The sequence below is a fragment of the Chrysemys picta genome, chromosome 3 (genome assembly GCF_011386835.1).
Source record: "Chrysemys picta bellii isolate R12L10 chromosome 3, ASM1138683v2, whole genome shotgun sequence".
Lineage (NCBI taxonomy): Eukaryota > Metazoa > Chordata > Testudines > Emydidae > Chrysemys > Chrysemys picta.
The window spans coordinates 56,304,136-56,322,759 of NC_088793.1; the positions used below are offsets into that span (position 1 = coordinate 56,304,136).

Genomic DNA, 18,624 nt, shown 5'->3' on the forward strand with positions numbered 1-18,624 from the left:
AGTTCCAGTTTTTGAACTTCTTGAGCACAAGGTTTGTTCCAGGATTGCACCTCTAATAATGTTAGTGCCCTTAAAGGGGACAGGATGGTCAATGACAGGTCCATGTCCTTGCCTCTGTCTCCACATTGGTCAACCAAGCTGGACTGGCAAGGCTGATATCATATAGTGCAAGCTTTTAAAGAGTACCGTTTGGGCTGCTTTGGCCCTTGTTCCCACATGGTTCCTGAACCATTGTATCTGAATCAGGCACAATGGCTCTACAGCTGCTGCTCTGGAAAAGACTGGAAATCATACTGTGGCCAGTAGGCGTTGAGAAGTCTTTGGGCTCAATACAGGGGTAACGATGTGAAATGTAATAGCCTGTGATATAAAAGAGGTCAAACTAAATGATCTAATGATTGGTGAGAAATCATATACTTCTCATTTTATCCTGTTCTAAAGTTATTTGGTCTCATCCTTAATAAAAAAAATGCATTGGTTGTTAGAGCAGTGGGATTCTTGAAGTTCCTAAAGATGTTTGCATTATATTATGTTTATTGTGGTTGAGACATTTTTAAAAGCAGTAAAGTAGGTTCTGATATTTATTTCATTCTTCTGATTGGCACAGATTAAAGAGCATCTTGCCAAAGGACAGAGGATGCTGGCTGGTGATGGAATGTCCCAGGTGACCAAAACGCTGTTGGATTTAACTCAGAGGAAAAACTTTTATGCAGGGGATCTTCTGATTTCTGTGGAAATTCTCAGAAATGTGACAGACACATTTAAAAGGGCAAGTTATATCCCTGCATCTGATGGTGTCCAGGTAAGAGAAATTCTGTAGAACAGGGTAATGATTCAGCTGCTGTATTTTAGTCAATGTTCAGCATTATCTATTTGCCCCAAGAGCAAGTTAAATCTGCTCAGTAGATATAATAGAAGCACGGTAAACATTAATTATGAATAGGGCAAAAGGACCCAGCTACATTTAAGTGAACGTCTGAGACCAACATAATGTGTCAAAGGTATAAAAGTCTTTTTTATAATGATTATTCTAGTAACTTTTCATTCTCAGTGGCGGTGGTGGTTTTATTATTATTATTATTATTATTTATTATTTATTTACATCAAGCAGTTCTGCAGCATTGTTTATTCTAGTTCCTTTCATTTGAAAATCTACCCAGGACGTTTAGATGCTTAAGTCATTCTGCTATTGCTTCTGCAATTCAAATAATTAAGGCTCATTAAAAGAGCACAGGAGTGATGTATAGTGCATGTGATGTGAATTTTGTATTTTGCATATTAGATTAACTCTTCCTGTGCCATGGGCCATAGTATTTATTTCAGCATAATCTGCTGCCTGTCTCAGTATATAATGTCCTTAATAATAAAAGTTTGGCAGGACTCCCATATCAGGTATTGTTTTATTTTTTCTTCATCAGGGAATTTTATATGCACTTTTCTCAGAGTGCAGATTTACTTAAAGGAAAATATTAAGAAAAAACAGTGTACAGGCAGTATATCACTTATTAAATGGAGGGTTCTGTGATAATTCATAAAATAATCATGATGTGATTAATGTACAGCATACATATATATGTATACAATTGAAAATGTATGATCTCCTTTAGAAAGACAGTAATTTCTCCAGAGTTAAGGTTTTATCCAGCTTTCTATTATACTCTCAATTTTCTGTCTTTTTCTCTTTTTTTCCAACATACACAAACCTCTTTGCTCAAAATAAAATAATCTCTCTAAGATTTCTTGTGCATGGCCCTCATCCAGTGGAAAAATATGCATCCCAATTTGAGGTGAATTGAACAGAGTATTATTAAAATGTATAGTGTAGAAAAATGAGATTTTTTTTTAATTTGTAGGGAAAAAAATGGCACAACATGTCTCAAAAACAGTTTGGCCTGGAAATTCCATTTTTAATCTGTCTTTCTTTCATGAAAGGCAGTAGTGGCTTTGAGTATTTTTTGAAAGGTTGACTGCTTAAAAAGGAGTTATTTTGCTACAAATCATTCATACTGTCATCAGTCCAATAGCCCCAAAGTAGCCTCTCTGAGGCTCACAGAGATTACAGAAACTTTTGGTAGAAACAGCCTTGAGAAACTGCTTGATATAAGTGGTTTCTGTTTATGGACTTAGCAGATGGGGTCACACTCCGCTCAGAAAAATTAGTAAGAACTTGATTCTGATCCCATTAATATCAATGGCAAAATTGGTGCTGCTATCAATGAGGCAGAACTGGTCCCTAAATCCTTAGTAGACATAGCCAGGAGAAACTAATTTTTGTTTATTTGTTTTTCCTTTAGAAACGTAGAGAAATTCTGAGGGCGCAGACCAGAGGAGTAAATGGCAAAAAATTATATTGCTAAACTATAGTTCAGGTTGTAAATATATTTCAATTAGGAGATATAATAATTGAATTTTGGTGGGAGTTAGATGGAAGAAATAGGAAATGTAGTACATTTATAAATATAAATCTTAAGACTCATATGCACACATTCTGGAAAGCATACAAACATAGAGTGAAGGTATTCCGCATATTTGGATGTTAAGTAATAATTCCCTCATTGATTTCTAATGATATATGGTGAAATCCTGAGCCAGTGAAGTCAATGGAAGTTTTGCCATTGATTTCAGTGGGTACAGACACAATTTCAACCCTTGTTGAACTCATGTCTTGGTTTTCCTACTACACATTATTATGCTTTCTAATCTATGGCTTCTGGACAAAATATTAAAGACACAACAATGAAAATTAAGAAGATATTTTTATAATTTAATTTTTTTTCTCTTTTTCTTAAGGAAAATAAATGTGGACCTTTCATTAAATCCTCAAACTTTGACTCATCTCCCTGAGAAGTAGATAAAGAACAGAATTCTTTATATCTCTTTTTTATACATAAATGAGGTTTTTTTAAGAAAACAAGAAGTCATAATTTAGCATTTTGTTTGATGTCAGAACAGTAGATTATGAATTCTGGGTAATTATATATTTCAAAAATGTCAAAAAGATTTTACTACAATTTACCCTTAGATTACTGGCACCAGACTGCCAGCCAAATTAAAGCTTAGAAGGGAGTGCTGTGGGTGTATAAGAGTGTTCAATTGTATTTATTCCATTCTTCTGGGTGTTCCCTTTATTATCTGCAGACTTGGGGTTGTGCCAAGTACTAATATCAATATAAGTACATATTGCAATAGATATAATCCATAGATGTTAGATGATGGGAATGACCAATATCACCGTGCCTCAGTGTGTCACAGCTGAGGATACCAGATTCAGGACAAACTGCTGAGAAATACGGCAGACTCACCCCAAAACGGGTGGTCATTCTATCAGATATACCAAGCCAGAAGCAAAAGTAAACTTCTATCTCACCACACTGGTTAACAAGAGTCCAAACTGCAGTCTTCTTAGGCATCCCAGCCCTTGTTTCACCACCCAGACATTAGACTTAATGATGAGTGCGTATTTCAAACCAATTTCATCAACAAAGATCTCAAAAGGTCAGCTAGATAGACAGGTCAAAGTATAACTCAGATCTTACCCAATGATGACACTGTTGCCATCCTTTAGTACCTAATATCTAAAGGTTTATTTATAAGACAAAATAAAGAGGAGAGAGTTATGGTGGTCAAGGAAAACAAACACATACACTCATTGCAAAGTTCGTGGATCAGATTTGTAGCAGTGATGTTACAGACTATTGGCTTGTAAAGGCTCTGGTAGCTGCCATATGAAGAGAGATTAATCAGAATGGGACTTTTCAGCTTGGAAAATAAATGACTAAGGGGGGATATGATAGAGGTCTATAAAATCATGAGTGGTGTGGAGAAAGTAAATAAGGAAGTGTTATTTACTCCTTCTCATAACACAAGAACTAGGAGTTACCAAATGAAATTAATAGGCAGCAGGTTTAAAACAAACAAAAGGAAGTATTTTTTTCACACAACACACAGTCAACCTGTGGAACTCCTTCCCAGAGGATTTTGTGAAAACCAAGACTATAACAGTGTTCAAAAAAGAACTAGATAAGTTCATGGAGGATAGGTCCATCAATGGGAAGGGATGGCTTCCTTGGCCTCTGTTTGCCAGAAGCTGGGAATGAGCGACAGGGGATGGATCACTTGATGATTACCTGTTCTGTTCATTCCCTTTGGGGCACCTGGTATTGACCACTGTTGGAAGACATGTTACTGGGCTAGATGGACCTTTGGTCTGACCCAGTATGGCCGTTCTTATGTGCTTATCAACCAGCTCTTCTGTTTAAATTACATGCTACTGGTATCTGCAGTCTGAAAATCTCCATGCATCTCAGCTTCCACAGCTGCTATTTATGGGGCATAGAAAAGGATGAAAATAGAGGAAAAACAGATGTATTGTAACTTGACTCAGGAAGTTCGATAGTCTTGTCACCTATTTCATACTCATGACTTATGGGCAAATAGAACGTATATGTTAAATCAGACCTTGATTCTAGGCTGATTATCTATAAGCCTGATTACATATTCTCACCAAAAACCTAACAAATGCTACTATTAATAAATAGTTAGTTTTATTATAAAGAGAAGTACCGGTAGTTAAAATAATCATGAGGAAAAATATTAGTAGCAAGATGCCATAAATATGAGTAATATGTATAAACAGTGCATAGAGGGAGGAATCTCTGTACAGCAGTGAGTGCAGGGATCACAATTGTTTCCCACTGCTGCTTTGAAGCGCTGGGAGATTCTCTCTCTTGCACATCCACAAGAGCCATGCAAAATATGGCTACATAACAAAGTTGAAATATTACACTTCAAATTATATTCATATACTTTTGACAGGATAGAATTGTTTGAGTTAATTTGGGCATGAACACTGTATGTATTTAATAATTATTGTATATCTCCCAAGTCCCTTTGTTAATTATTGTATATCACCTAGGTCTCTTCATTACAAGTGCTATAAAAATGTTAGATTAATACAGTAAGTTAGTCAGTGCATTAATTATGATTAATAAGCATCAGTGGTCTTAACTATCTATATATTTCTAAATATATTATAGATATTAATCTATCTATATCTGTCTAGCTATCCATTATTATGCATAAAGGACCTAATTCTCCTTGACACCATCCTGGCAGTGTAAATGTGATTTTCTCCCACTCTAAGTTCCTTTTACACTTGATGGATCACTTGATGATTACCTGTTCTGTTCATTCCCTCTGGGGCACCTGGTATTGGCCACTGGGCTAGATGGACCTTTGGTCTGATCCAGTATGGCTATTCTTATATACACTGCCAGCCTGGTATAAAAGGAACTAACTGAAAATGAAAATCAGGCCAGCCTGTAGACAAGTCCATTTATATTTATAAATGCACCCATGCTGTACGCACATTTATTTTAAATTTAAAATGTATATGCATTCTTTTCAAAACTTTTTTAAGAAAAGAAACCTGCATAAACATTCAGTCTCTGCCAATAAAGAGACACAGATATATCTAAAGCAGGAGTGAAGAGTATGCACATTATAAAATAACTTACAACCACCCGTTACAAAGTAAGCATGACATAAACCATAAGACTCAAGAATATGAAAAGAGAGCTAATAGAAATACACAGCACTTTTCTCAAAGAGAGAGAGAGAGAGAGACACCAGATGTTTAAGGTGACACAGAGTCTCAGAAAGATTGAAAGGTAATATTGTACAAGTGCTGTAATATTTTTGACAAGTGATACTAGCAACCTCTTCCTTCCATAGACAGGACACCTTTGACACTGTAGATTTTCCAGGCACTCTTCATTTTCTATAGTGTAGCCATTTATCATTTTAGATATGAACTGTGACATGCAGGGACAAATATTTGCTGAACTAAATCTTGTGCAAAGGTACTGAAGACAGTGGTAGTGTTCGTGGTGTAAGTCAGCACATAATTTGGTCCCTAATATGGATTTTACACAAGTATATAAAATATCCACTGGGACTACGATCTAAGAGCCCAAACTTGCATTAATGAACTCCTAAAACTTTCATGAAGTCAAGGACTGGGCCTATGTCTATATATTATGACAAAGTTCCTCCTCTATTTTGGTGAGTCCTGCGCTTATTGGCGGATTTTCTTGCCACCATGTGGGTTGGGGGAACAGCCCAGAGACCTTCCCCTCTGGAAGAACCCACAGTCCAGGTCAATTGGGAGGTTTGGGGGGAACCCAGGCCCACCCTCTACTACGGGTTCCAGCCCAGGGCCCTGTGGACTGCAGCTGTCTATAGTGCCTCCTATAACAGCTGCATGACAGCTACATCTCCCTGGGCTACTTCCCCATGGCCTCCTCCAAACACCTTCCTTATTCTTACCACAGGACCTTCCTCCTGCTGTCTGATAACGCTTGTGCTCCTCAGTCCTCCAGCAGCACACCCTCTCCCTCTCAGCTCCTTGCACCTCTTGCTCCCAGCTCCTCACTCTCACACCACAAACTGAAGTGAGCTCCTTTTAAAACTCAGGTGCCCTGATTAGCCTACGTTAATTGATTCTAGCAGCTTTTTCTTAATTGGCCCCAGGTGTCCTAATTAGCCTGCCTGCCTTAACTTGTTCTAGCAGGTTCCTGATTACCCTAGTGCAGCCCCTGCTCTGGTCACTCAGGGAACAGAAAACTACTCATCCAGTGACAAGTATATTTGCCCTCTACCAGACTCCCATGCCCCACTGGTCTGGGTCTGTCACAATATATCGATTCAGTTATAGAATATATAGGAATGTAATACCTTCATATTCAAGTGGGATGTGGCAAATTAAAATGTTTGTTACTTAAAAAGGAAAAAGAACATTATTTCGCATCCAGAATATAAATTTGGTTGGGAAAAAATATGATTCCTAGATACTAGACTAGTTTTGGATATAAAGCATATGTTAACTGAAAAATGATATGGCTTGTAGGTGTCTTACATTGTGCTAATAAGGCATAAGAAAGAACAACCAATAAATCTCTATGGGCATTTTTGACATGAAAATCTGTTTACATGGTCCTTAATTAACCTTTCTGAAATGTAGAGACATTTGGAAATATCCATGTGAGCCTTGCATCCTTTTACATATCTTGAGAGCTGAAAGAGGAAAACTCTTAGAGATGAAGAATCTCCTTTGGAAAGAATTTTGTAGGTTAAATTACTTGACATTTAATTTGCAGAGTATATTTTACGATGGATTATTGTATTTATAGTCCTCATGATGTAGTGCTGAATGTGAATGGATACTCTAAGTGCTTGAGTAGATAAATACCGAGAGTCATATCCAGGACCCATTAAAGTCAGCGAACAGAATCCTGCAGATTTCAGTGGGCACTGGATCAATCCCTGAGACCATTTTGCTTCTCTGTTTTCATTACTGCATTGATCCCCAATGTTCCCTCCCTTATGCATTCTTATCATCCAATTTTGTATCACTGAAGCCAATGGCATTTTTGTCACTGACTTCAATGGGAGAATGACCATGCCTTCAGTTATGTCATTTTTTAAAGTCTCTTTTGTACCAGTTCAGCAAAGCCCTAAAGCACATATGTAAGTGCTTTGCTGAATCATTATTAGCAATGTAAATTATTGGCAATGTAATTCTCACATCGTAAATGGCATCATTAGCTTCCTCCCTTGGGGCAGTGTGAGACTATGGAGGAAAACAAGTGTTTTCAGTGCGTTCCTCCTCCCATTCTCCCAAGATCATATGTTGTTAGAGGTAAATTTTAGGAGTCGGGTTAAATTGGTGAACATTTTATTTTGTGAAAATGTTTTCCCTAATTTTGTGCAGTTTTATATTCCCCAAATTTTGATATTTCCAGTCATGAGAATTTTGGTACTGAAAAACTCTTAAAAATAAAATGTATTCACAAAATCTCATGTGCAATATTTTTATGGAGCATGGGGATATTCTGAAGCGGGAACATGGTGTAATTCAGTGATATTCAGACCTCAGTGTTCGGGACCAAAATTAGCAATCAGCCATACCCAAAAAACCCACAGTAGTGTGAATTCATTGTTTCATTTACTATAGTACTATTTAAACAGTATGACGGGAAATATTTAATTTTATATGTTTCTGTGAGAATTATATATATATATATATATATATATATATACTTGCACTAAGTTATTAACTTATATTTAGTGCAAGTTGGTCACTTAATTGGTTAATAACAATAAAAGTGTCCTGATTGTTCAATAACTTTAATATCATGTGCTGCAAAAAGCTTCAGGAGACACATTAAAGAGCCATTTGCAGCTCACAAGCCTCAGTCTGACTATCACTGGTGTAGTTAGTGCATTGAGTAGAGAGCTGGGAGCCAGGAACAACTAGTTCTGTTTTCACCTCTGTCACTGACTATCCTTAATACTTTATACTCACAGTAAATATCATTTTAAAAATGCTACTTAATTATGCTTCGCACCATCCCTTTCAGGGGGGTTAAAACTAATGGTGTAGGAGAAAGGAGAGAATATGATCCATAATCCAATTTCTGTAGTGACTTCCTTTGTGACCTTGAGTAAGTCACTCATGATCTGTTTTTCAGAGCTTCTGAGTACCCATTACTCTAACTGAAATTAATGACAGCTACAGGAATCTTTTATAAATGAATATAAAAATCATTAGATAATTAACAGACTGCAGACAAAATTGTATGAGTGCAAGAAAACTGATACAGATTTGAGCTGAACAGGCTTTGCACAAAAAAACCCCGTAACTCTTACAGACAAAATACATTGTAGGTAAAAGTGGCGGGGGCGGGGGAGGATGCAGTTGATGGAATTAAAAAAGAAGGTTCTGAGAAACACTTGAAATAAATTGATTTTTTTAAAAGTATGCTTTAAAAGCTGACTAGCTTTTAAAGATGGTTGTGACTTTAGGTGTCATTCATATGATTTGCTTAAAGACATTCAATACATAGGGCAACCAAATATAGAAAGTAACAGCTAGAGACAATTATATATTTTCTGTTTAAGCCTCCTAAAAAGACATCTACTTTTTTGAAAAGTAGCTGGCACACCTAGTTGGAGAGCGACCATAGACTGCCTGTTAGTTTATTTATTATTACCATTCTGTTAAGAGTTTGGGAGCCTCCCAGGTCAGTTTCCCATTTGGAGCAGAAATTGATGAAATCGAGTCAGGTATTTTTAGTGTAATTTGTTTATTTTCAAAATGTACACAAGTCTTGTTTTCTGACACAAGTAGGGGCTTAAAAATGGCACACAAGCAGTTGCCTTTGGTAGAGGCCTTGGACTAGGCACTTCTACCCTATCCTAATAATAATACCCTTCTTGCTCTGTATTTTTCCAGGTACTCTCACAACCAGAACACCTGCTTAGTACACAGCACTTGTTTCATCCCACAACCACATAACCCCTCTATTCCAAAAATGCCATTGGACCACATGTTCTCAAGAGGGGGACATGAAACATCAGTAACCCTTTTGTGACATTATTGCATTCAAAAGGAAATTTATTAAGCTTTCCCTGCCTAAGGAGACTGAATTAAACCTAGTCTCCTTTACCAGTTTCTGGATGAGGTAACTGCTTCAAAGCCCCTAAAGGCAACCTATTACAATATTTTACTGCCAGAGACCTCCATTCAAATGTAGATAAAAACAAGTGAAAATAATATTGTGATTTACTGTCAAAGTACTTCCCAGTAAACATTGGCCCATATCTCACAATCATTGCATTATACTCAGGAGTAGAGCTGAGAGGATAATTGATTTTTTGGTTTGGTGCCCCTCTCTCTCTCTCTCTCTCTCTCTCTCTCTCACACACACACACACACACACACACACAAAGGCAACCCCCTACTATGAAGACTATACTAGTACAAATGTATTTATACTGCTATAACTTATTTCCATTACCATATGTCAATAATCTATACTACTGTAAGTGTCTCCACACTAGTAGCATTGTACCACTTCAACTATACCAGTACAGTTAAACTGTTGTGTGAATGCAAAGACTAAATTCACTTATTGCATTATTTTAAAGACAGTATTAATGCTGGTGCTGATGCTGAAAGAGTGGATACACTGGCTTGGCCTTAGCATTGGGCAATATTTATCAAAAGTAAAATTGATTCACCAAATTCTGCCTTATCCTGTGCACCACAAAGAACCCAGTCCAAAAATCCTCAAGCAAAATTCTTCATTAGTCAATGGAGCTTTTGCTTTGGTGCAAGGACTCTTGTAAAGTTTTTAAGTCCATATTGTATCTGAAGTGAAATCTTGCACTGTGTAAGTATAAAATAATGCCACTGCATTATTTTCTAACCCTTTGTTTGGGAAATATTTTCCATTGGTACATCCATTACTGTATAGTGAAAAAGATATTTTGTCTATTTTATTTTTTCTGTTTCCCAAACTTATCTGTCTAATGGAAAAATTCCATGGCAAGTGAGGTGGAATCCTTGTTAGTATAAATGGGTGATGAGCAAACCTGAATGGTTTGGTTCTGGAAATATGGCAGTTTTCTTCTGAAATTTCCAGTACTTCCAGGTTTTAGCTAGAATGGAAATACAACTAGCCTGGGTCAAAGTATTTCATTATGTTTTCAATCTTGTGGTGATTGAAACCAGAAAATGGAGAGATGCAGGAAAAATTGGAGAGACCAATAGGTTAAATATGGATATTGAAAAGATTTCGGTTAGTTTTTATTACCTAAACCGGTAATACTGAGCCCATGACTATATGGCTGGACACATGCATCAGTAATGACAATTGTTATGGGGTTTGGGGTACAATCCAGACCAGTAAGAGGTTGTGTCACCACTTGCCCTGCAACTCTAGGTGCCTTAAAATGTTTTGCTGCTTTAGCTCCCAGCTTGGGATGCTCAAAACCAGCCTACAAGTATCCAGGTCACACCCTGAAGTGTCTCGGTATTAGATAGTCCTGATTCGGTAGCTCTGACCCCAGCCTGTCTACAGCCTCTATTTGGCTTCCACCAGCCTTGGTTACAACCACCAAAGTGATCCCAACACACACCATGAATTTCCCCCAAACCATGTGCCATGTCCAGCCCTGTCCTGGACAGTTTAGAGAAATAATAAGGTTTGTTTGTTCCTCTAAAGAAATAAAAGTACTAAGTTAAGTGATGCCAAGTAAAAGGAAGTTAGAAAGAGTTATAAGCAAATCAAAGTGAAAACAAGTATCAGAGGGGTTAGTCTGGATCTGTAAAAAGCAACAAAGAGTCCTGTGGCACCTTAAAGACTAACAGATATATTGGAGCATAAGCTTTCGTGGGTGAATGCCCACTTCGTCAGACACATGTAATGGAAATTTCCAGAGGCAGATATAAATATGCAGGCAAGAATCAGTCTGGAGATAATGAGGTTAGTTCAATCAGGGAGGATGAGGGCCTCTTCTAGCAGTTGAGGTGTGAACACCAAGGGAGGAGAAATTCCCAGGGAGTGAAAACACTCATCTGAAACTTAATCTAACAAAGTACAGGCTTTGTTCAAGATGGTTTCTTTCACAGTCTTCCTTCTTCCCAGCTATGGCTGACTTTTTCTCAGTTAGCACCTTCCACAGATGTACAATATATGTACAACTGACAAGAGTTGCTGACAGAGTGGTGAACCGCCAATGGACCTCTGTCACAACAATACAAAATCATTCTTAATTATAACTTAATGGCATGAGCATTTGTTATATTCCTGAATTTCATTTTACTTTGATTTTTTTTATTTCAATTTTGCAGAACTTCTTTCAAATAGTTAGTAATCTGCTTGATGAAGAGAACAAAGAGAAATGGGAAGATGCACAGCAGGTAAGATTTGCCTATGTTGCTATTTAGTTTCAAAAATTACCAAAGTAGAGTTTTACATTTTGCCCTAAATATGCTCAGTTGTACTCCCAAAACCTGTCCTAATTATTTATATATTTATTTAGAGCTTTCAAGGAATTAAAAAAATAATTGTGATTAATCACGCAATTGATCAGGCTATTAAACAATAACAGAATATCATTTATTCCAATATTTTTGGATGTTTTCTACATTTTGAAATATATTGATTTCAATTACAATACAGAATACAAAGTGTACAATCCTCAATTTTTATATTTATTTTTATTACAAATATTTGCATTGTAAAAAAACAAATAGTATTTTATAATTCACCTAATACAAGTACTGTAGTGCAATCTCTTTATCATGAAAGTGGAACGTATAAATGTAGAATTATGTACAAAAATAACTGCATTCAAAAATAAAACAATGTAAAACTTTAGAGCCTAGAAGTCCAATCAGTCCTACCTCTTGTTCAGCAATCGCTCAGACAAACAAGTTTGCAGGAGCTAATGCTGCCTGCTTCTTGTTTACAATGTCACCTGAAAGTGAGAACAAGCATTTCCATGGCACTGTTGTAGCTGGCGTTGCAAGATATTTACATGCCAGATGCGCTAAAAATTCATGTCTCTTGATGCTTCAACCACCATTCCAGAGGACATGCGTCCATGCTGATGATGGGTTCTGCTCAATAACAATCTCTTGCAGTGCAGACCAATGCATGTTAATTTTCATCATTTGAGTCAGATGCCACCAGCAGAAGGTTGATTTTCTTTTTTGGTGGTTTGGGTTCTGTAGTTTCCGCATCAGAGTGTTACTCTTTTAAGACTTCTGAAAGCATGCTCCACACCACATCCCTCTCAGATTTTGGAAGGCACTTCAGATTCTTAAATCTTCGGTAGAGTGCTGTAGCTATCTTTAGAAATCTCACATTGGTACCTTCTTTGCATTTTGTCAAATCTGTAGCGAAAGTGTTCTTAAAATGAACATGTGCTGGGTCATCATCCAAGACTGCTATAACATGAAATATATGGCAGAATATGGGTAAAACAGAGTAGGAGATATACAATTCTCCCTCAAGGAGTTCAATCACAAATTTAATTAACACATTTTTTTTAACAAGGGTCATCAGCATGTAAGCATCTCCTCTGGAAGGATGGCCGAAGCATGAAGAGGCATATGAATCTTTAGTGATTCTGGCATGTAAATATCTTGTGACGTCAACTACAATAGTGCAACGTGAATGCCTGTTCTCACTTTCAGGTGACATTGTAATTAAGAAGTGGGCAGCATTATCTCCTGTAAATATAAACAAACTTTTTTCTCTTAGCGATTGGCTGAACAAGAAGTAGGACTGAATGGACTAATAGGCTCTAAAGCTTTACATTTTTTTGGTTTTGAGTGCAGTTATGTAACAAAAAAATTACATTTGGTTCCACTTACATGATAAAGAGATTGCACTACAGTACTTGTATGAGGTGAATTGAAAAATACTATTTCTTTTGTTTATCATTTTTACAGTGCAAATATTTGCAATAAAAATAATACAAAGCGTGCACTGTACACTTTGTATTCTGAGTTGTAATCGCAATCAATATACTTGATAATGTAGAAAAATATCCAAAAATATTTAATACATTTCAATTGGTATTCTATTGTTTAACAGTGCGATTAATCGTGATTAATTTTTTAATCGTAATTAATTTTTTGAGTTAATTGCGTGAGTTTACTGCAATTAATCTACAGCCCTAATTTATTTGTTTATTTTTGAGGCAGTGCTGAGTCCTTGTTTCAGGTTTAGTGTAGTTTTCTTTTTCTTTTCATCAAATATTCATTAGACTTGCCAGTTTTATGGAATGAAAACGTGCTAAGGTACAGTTAAAAATAAAATCATATTTTATGAGACAGAAACAAAAGCATCTGAAACTAATAAATCCTGTGCAAAAGTATTTTAAAGTTCTTATACTAAGCTCATCACAGCAAATAATCATGAAAAACACATGCATATTTCATTATATGAGATGAATATTTCACTTAGTATAAACAGCATTAACTAGCTGAAAGTGCTAGAGAGAGAATTCTTTTTACAGGGCTAAGCAATCTGATTCTGTGTTCTTTCTAAAGACTACAGAGTTAAGATTTGCAAACCAAGGGAATTTTCACCATTTTTTCCTGCCAACTTGCATAAGATGATTTGCTTTGAGCAAACTGCATTTGTACACTACTTTGGATCCCTGAGATTGTGCTCTGCATTCTTCTTTCTGGTAGAAAGAAAGCCTTATTCACTATCAATAAATTGCTGACTTTCTATCAGAATACAGCTGCAGCAGCTCAACATCCTTTTTCTAGATTAATTGTCAGCATCAGAAACCATTAATTATGGATTATATAGAATACAAATATACAGCACCCACTTTAATACATGCCTTTTGTTAAGAGCTGATGTAAAGCGCCTCATAGAGGACGCCATTTGCGGTCCACAACAATAAATTTTTATTGGGCCTGCAAAACTCAGAAATTATGCTATGTATTCTTTATCGCCATCTACTGGCACTTTATGTATTAACTACATACTTTCCATATACACAGATATAGAGCACCCATGTAACATCTATGGCTCAATGACGGGTTTCAGAGTAGCAGCCGTGTTAGTCTGTATCCGCAAAAAGAAGAACAGGAGTACTTGTGGCACCTTAGAGACTAACAAATTTATTAGAGCATAAGCTTATGCTCTAATAAATTTGTTAGTCTCTAAGGTGCCACAAGTACTCCTGTTCTTCTTTTTATGGCTCAATGGTTTCTCCTGCAGTTATTTACTGTGAAATTCTAACTGGAGTGAATACTGACAACAGACCCTTTTGATTGAAATGCAGCCTTCTTACTCAGTCCAGGAACATGTACTGCTTGTTTGGTGTGTGGATAATATTGATACTAAAACATTTGTTACCTTACAAGAAGTCATTAGAAAAATAAATTTTAAATCTACATCACTCAGGGCAGCATTTGTACCTTGCCAGGATCTTGAACACCACAATTAATTAGTGTAAAAGAAAGTAGGTTGTTGCTGCCCAAAACTTTAATATAAGCGCCTGCATAGACTACAGAACAGAGCATGCAATTGCCCACCTTGGTCTGAGAGGCTCCGGAGCTAGACACATCAAACCATAGGAAGGAACAGTATTGGATTTAGGACTCGTAGTCTCCAAAAGCAACACATGCATATTAAAGAAGAGAGTGGCTGTATTCCCAAATGCAGAACAGTATACAGTGAATATCATTTACATTTTGTATTTTGACCATCCCTTATGTATGAGGACAAAAAAATGTATTGTGTGTAGCAGGATATCCTTTTTAAATAAAAAAGTTTATTTTACAGGAAAGTATCCCTTGTCAATGACGCAGACAGTAATCCTTTCAATGATTTACTGATGTATATGTTGTATATGATATCAGTTTATCCACTAAATGTGTTAATAAATGTAACGGTTTCTAATCTCTTGATACTATTGCATAATGAATACATATTTTTTGTCCTAATGCCCTCTCAGGACCATGAAAATGAAATATGTTTTCTTGTAAATGGACTAGCCATTTACCATTTGGCAATCATATAAGGGTGCAATTCTGCTGTTGCAGAGATCAATATGGATGCCTTTAGTTTACTACTTTATCTCTGTGCTAGCACTAATAATAATGTTAAAAATGAATACACACAGATTCAAGAATGCATTTTATAGTTAAACACTTTTTCAAAGCAACAAAGATGATACCATACTGCAAAGAACAAAGGACCAAATTTATCCTTCGTATACATACACAACTAGCATCAACATTGTTGGAGGTTGCCTGCACAGATTTGAAGGCAAAATTTGTTCTACGTTTGTTTCTGGAATATTACTCTGAAATACAGTAACCGTTACTGAGGACTGTGGAGAGCAAAGAATTTGAATCCTTTTCTGTTAAGTTCATTAATTTATGGGCAAACATCTCACAGTTCTTGGGTAAAGCTGATTTTGAATGATATTGTGAGAGATCTTGTCTGCTCGCCTGGGGATAAATGATGCATTGAAGACTAAAACATATTGTTTTGCCGTAACTTAAAACTTTGGACATTAAAACATGATGAGTACAATTTAGCTGTTGAATGTCCCAGCTTATTTTATTGTACTTGGTTAGTATTTTATGTGAATGATACAGAGTTTGTGAAGGTCTTGCAGTTATTGTGTATCTGACCTTCATTTATTAGATCTATCCAGGATCAGTGGAGCTAATGCAGGTGATTGAAGATTTTATACACATTGTTGGAATGGGGATGATGGACTTTCAGAATTCATACCTAATGACTGGAAATGTAGGTAAGAAATAGGAATTTCTTTTATCAAATATTTGAAAATCAAAACATGCAAGTATGTACTTTATACCTGCTGTCTATATGATTGGGATCCTCTTCTAAACTTGTGTTTTGGTGTTTGGTCATCTATTGTCTAGTTTATTAGTCTATTTAAAAGTGAATCTGTGAGTAGTGAATCTTCTACTTTCTCATCTCTCACAATCTGAATGTAAAGCTTAAGATCCTAAATAAAATCCAAAAAGTAGTCCATGTTATGCTATGCATATACTAGAAGCCTGCCAGTATACACCATGATCCAAATAGCAATTTGAGACATGAGAATTAATAATTTTAGTGTATGTATATATAATTATTAATTATAATGTCTCAAATTGCTATCTGAATATTGTGTATACTGTATAATTTTAGTGTATGTATATATTATGTATATATAATGTGTACACTAAAATTAAACATACATAATGTGTGTGTGTGTATATAGATAGATATGGATGTATATATATATATATTAATTATAATGTCTCAAATTATATATCAATTTGAGACATTATAATTAATAATTTTAGTGTGTGTGTGTATATATATATATATATATATATATATATATATATATATATATATATATAAAATGAATTGCTTAATTCACTGGATAAATGTTGATTTTGTTGACAATATTTCTACTAATTTTTTATCCACCTATAGACCTTATTGTGCATATTGTAGTATGTTAGTAATTAGCCTCAGCAAATACTATTAATAAAACCTAAACAGCAGTTGTCATTATAAAACAAAATCATTTAAAAGTTTGGGTTACTTAGGTTTTCAGTTTTTCTCTGTGTGTGTGTGTGTGTGTGTGTGTGTGTGTGTATTCAAAATTTTGTTTTGATTTACTTTTTAAAAGACTTGTTAGAGCAGCTGTACAACATTCATAATGCCAGTGAAGACTGAGACAATATAATAAAATAGCATTCAGAACATATGAAAAATATCATCAACCTGGACTCAACCTATTAGGGGCTGTAATTATCTCTGAAGTATCAGTTCATCTAGGGCATGGAATACTAATGCATTTGAAATGACCCAGATTGTAAGGCAATTTTGAGTATTTCATCTTGTTGCCATAATTTGCAGTGACTACTATCAAGCTGTCTGGAGTGGCTCATGAACATGGGTGCCAACCTCCAGGCAGACTGTTACAAATCAGGGCATAAACCCTAAACTGGTTGTGTGTTTTATAATTAGATTTCACCAACCAAGAATCAAGCACTATAATAGCCTTAAGATGGAGTCAGAGATAGTCTACCTTGGCCACTCTGGCTATCTTGCCACCCAAGAAAACCTGCCTTTATGATAGATGGTACCTTGCACCAAAAATCACAACAAAATTCAGGTTACTTCCAGTCCCAAAGGATCAGTCACTTACCCCAGGTCAAGTGCACCCTAGTTCTTACACCAAAGACAACGCTTGAAGTCAATCCTTTAATAAACTGACTAAAGGTTTATTAACTAGGAAAAAGAAATAGAGTTATTTACAAGGATAAAACAGGTAAACATACACAAACAAATAAGTTACAGTCTTAGGTTCCAAATAGCAATAGAAGCCGCTGTCATGTGCAAGCTTTATATGTCCTTCAGGGCTAACCAAAGCTGAGCAGCTTAGGGATCCTTGCTTAACCTTAGAAATATTGCCCTTTCCAAATTCCAAGTAGCATAGTGATATAGTTCCTTCTGGTCAGAGAGTTTTATTTCCTTCCTTCAGAGTTCAAACTGTGATGGGATGGTTATGTTCACATCCCCTCTTCATGGGTGTGGGTGTGGGGGGGAGCAATCAACAGAGTCTTTTGTTGTTCCATAATGGTTCGCCTGGTGTCTATAGGCGTTCTTTTGTTGGGCAGGAGACGACATCTCTTGTGGTAAACTAGTATCTCACACTTGGTAATGCTTCTGTCCTGACTCTGGGGGTTTTCAGTTTCACAGCAAACAATTTTATCATTACACAGCAAACACTTAGGGCTTATCTACACTGGCACTTTACAGCACTGCAACTTTCTCACTCAGGGGTGTGAAAAAACACTCCCCTGAATGCTGCAAGTTTCAGTGCTGTAAAGTGCCAGTGTAGACCGTGCACCAGTGCTGGTAGCTATTCCCCTAGCTATTGGAGGTGGTTTAACATTGCAAGTGTGGTGGTTTAACATTGCGGCAGCGCTTTAACATTGCTAGTGAAGACATGCCCTTAAATATTACCTTATAACATGGGATACAGATATAATAAGTCTAATGCAATGCACAAGCCACGAAGTCCAAACATTTGAACACATTCTTATAAACTTGACATGTATGTTAACTAGAAGTGTGTGGTTGGTGGGTGTTTTATTTCTATATTGAAGCAGGTTATCTCTGGATAAAACCCCTTCTAACCCCACGCCCCTAGTTGTCACCTACCACCCAACACTGGAACCCATAATGGATATCATCAAACTTCTACAAC

General features: G+C 36.2%; 1 protein-coding gene across 8 annotated transcripts in view; it reads left to right on the forward strand.

The window, feature by feature from the left end:
* The window catches only part of ADGRB3 (adhesion G protein-coupled receptor B3), a 602,553-nt gene that overhangs the window by 309,293 nt on the left and 274,636 nt on the right, over nucleotides 1-18,624 (forward strand). For all 8 annotated transcript variants that reach the window (XM_008178161.4, XM_005280089.5, XM_008178164.4 and 5 more), the window contains 3 exons: nucleotides 608-802; nucleotides 11,699-11,767; nucleotides 16,032-16,140. In XM_008178161.4, coding sequence (XP_008176383.1) covers nucleotides 608-802; nucleotides 11,699-11,767; nucleotides 16,032-16,140 — 373 coding nt within the window. The remainder of the gene's footprint in view (nucleotides 1-607; nucleotides 803-11,698; nucleotides 11,768-16,031; nucleotides 16,141-18,624) is intronic.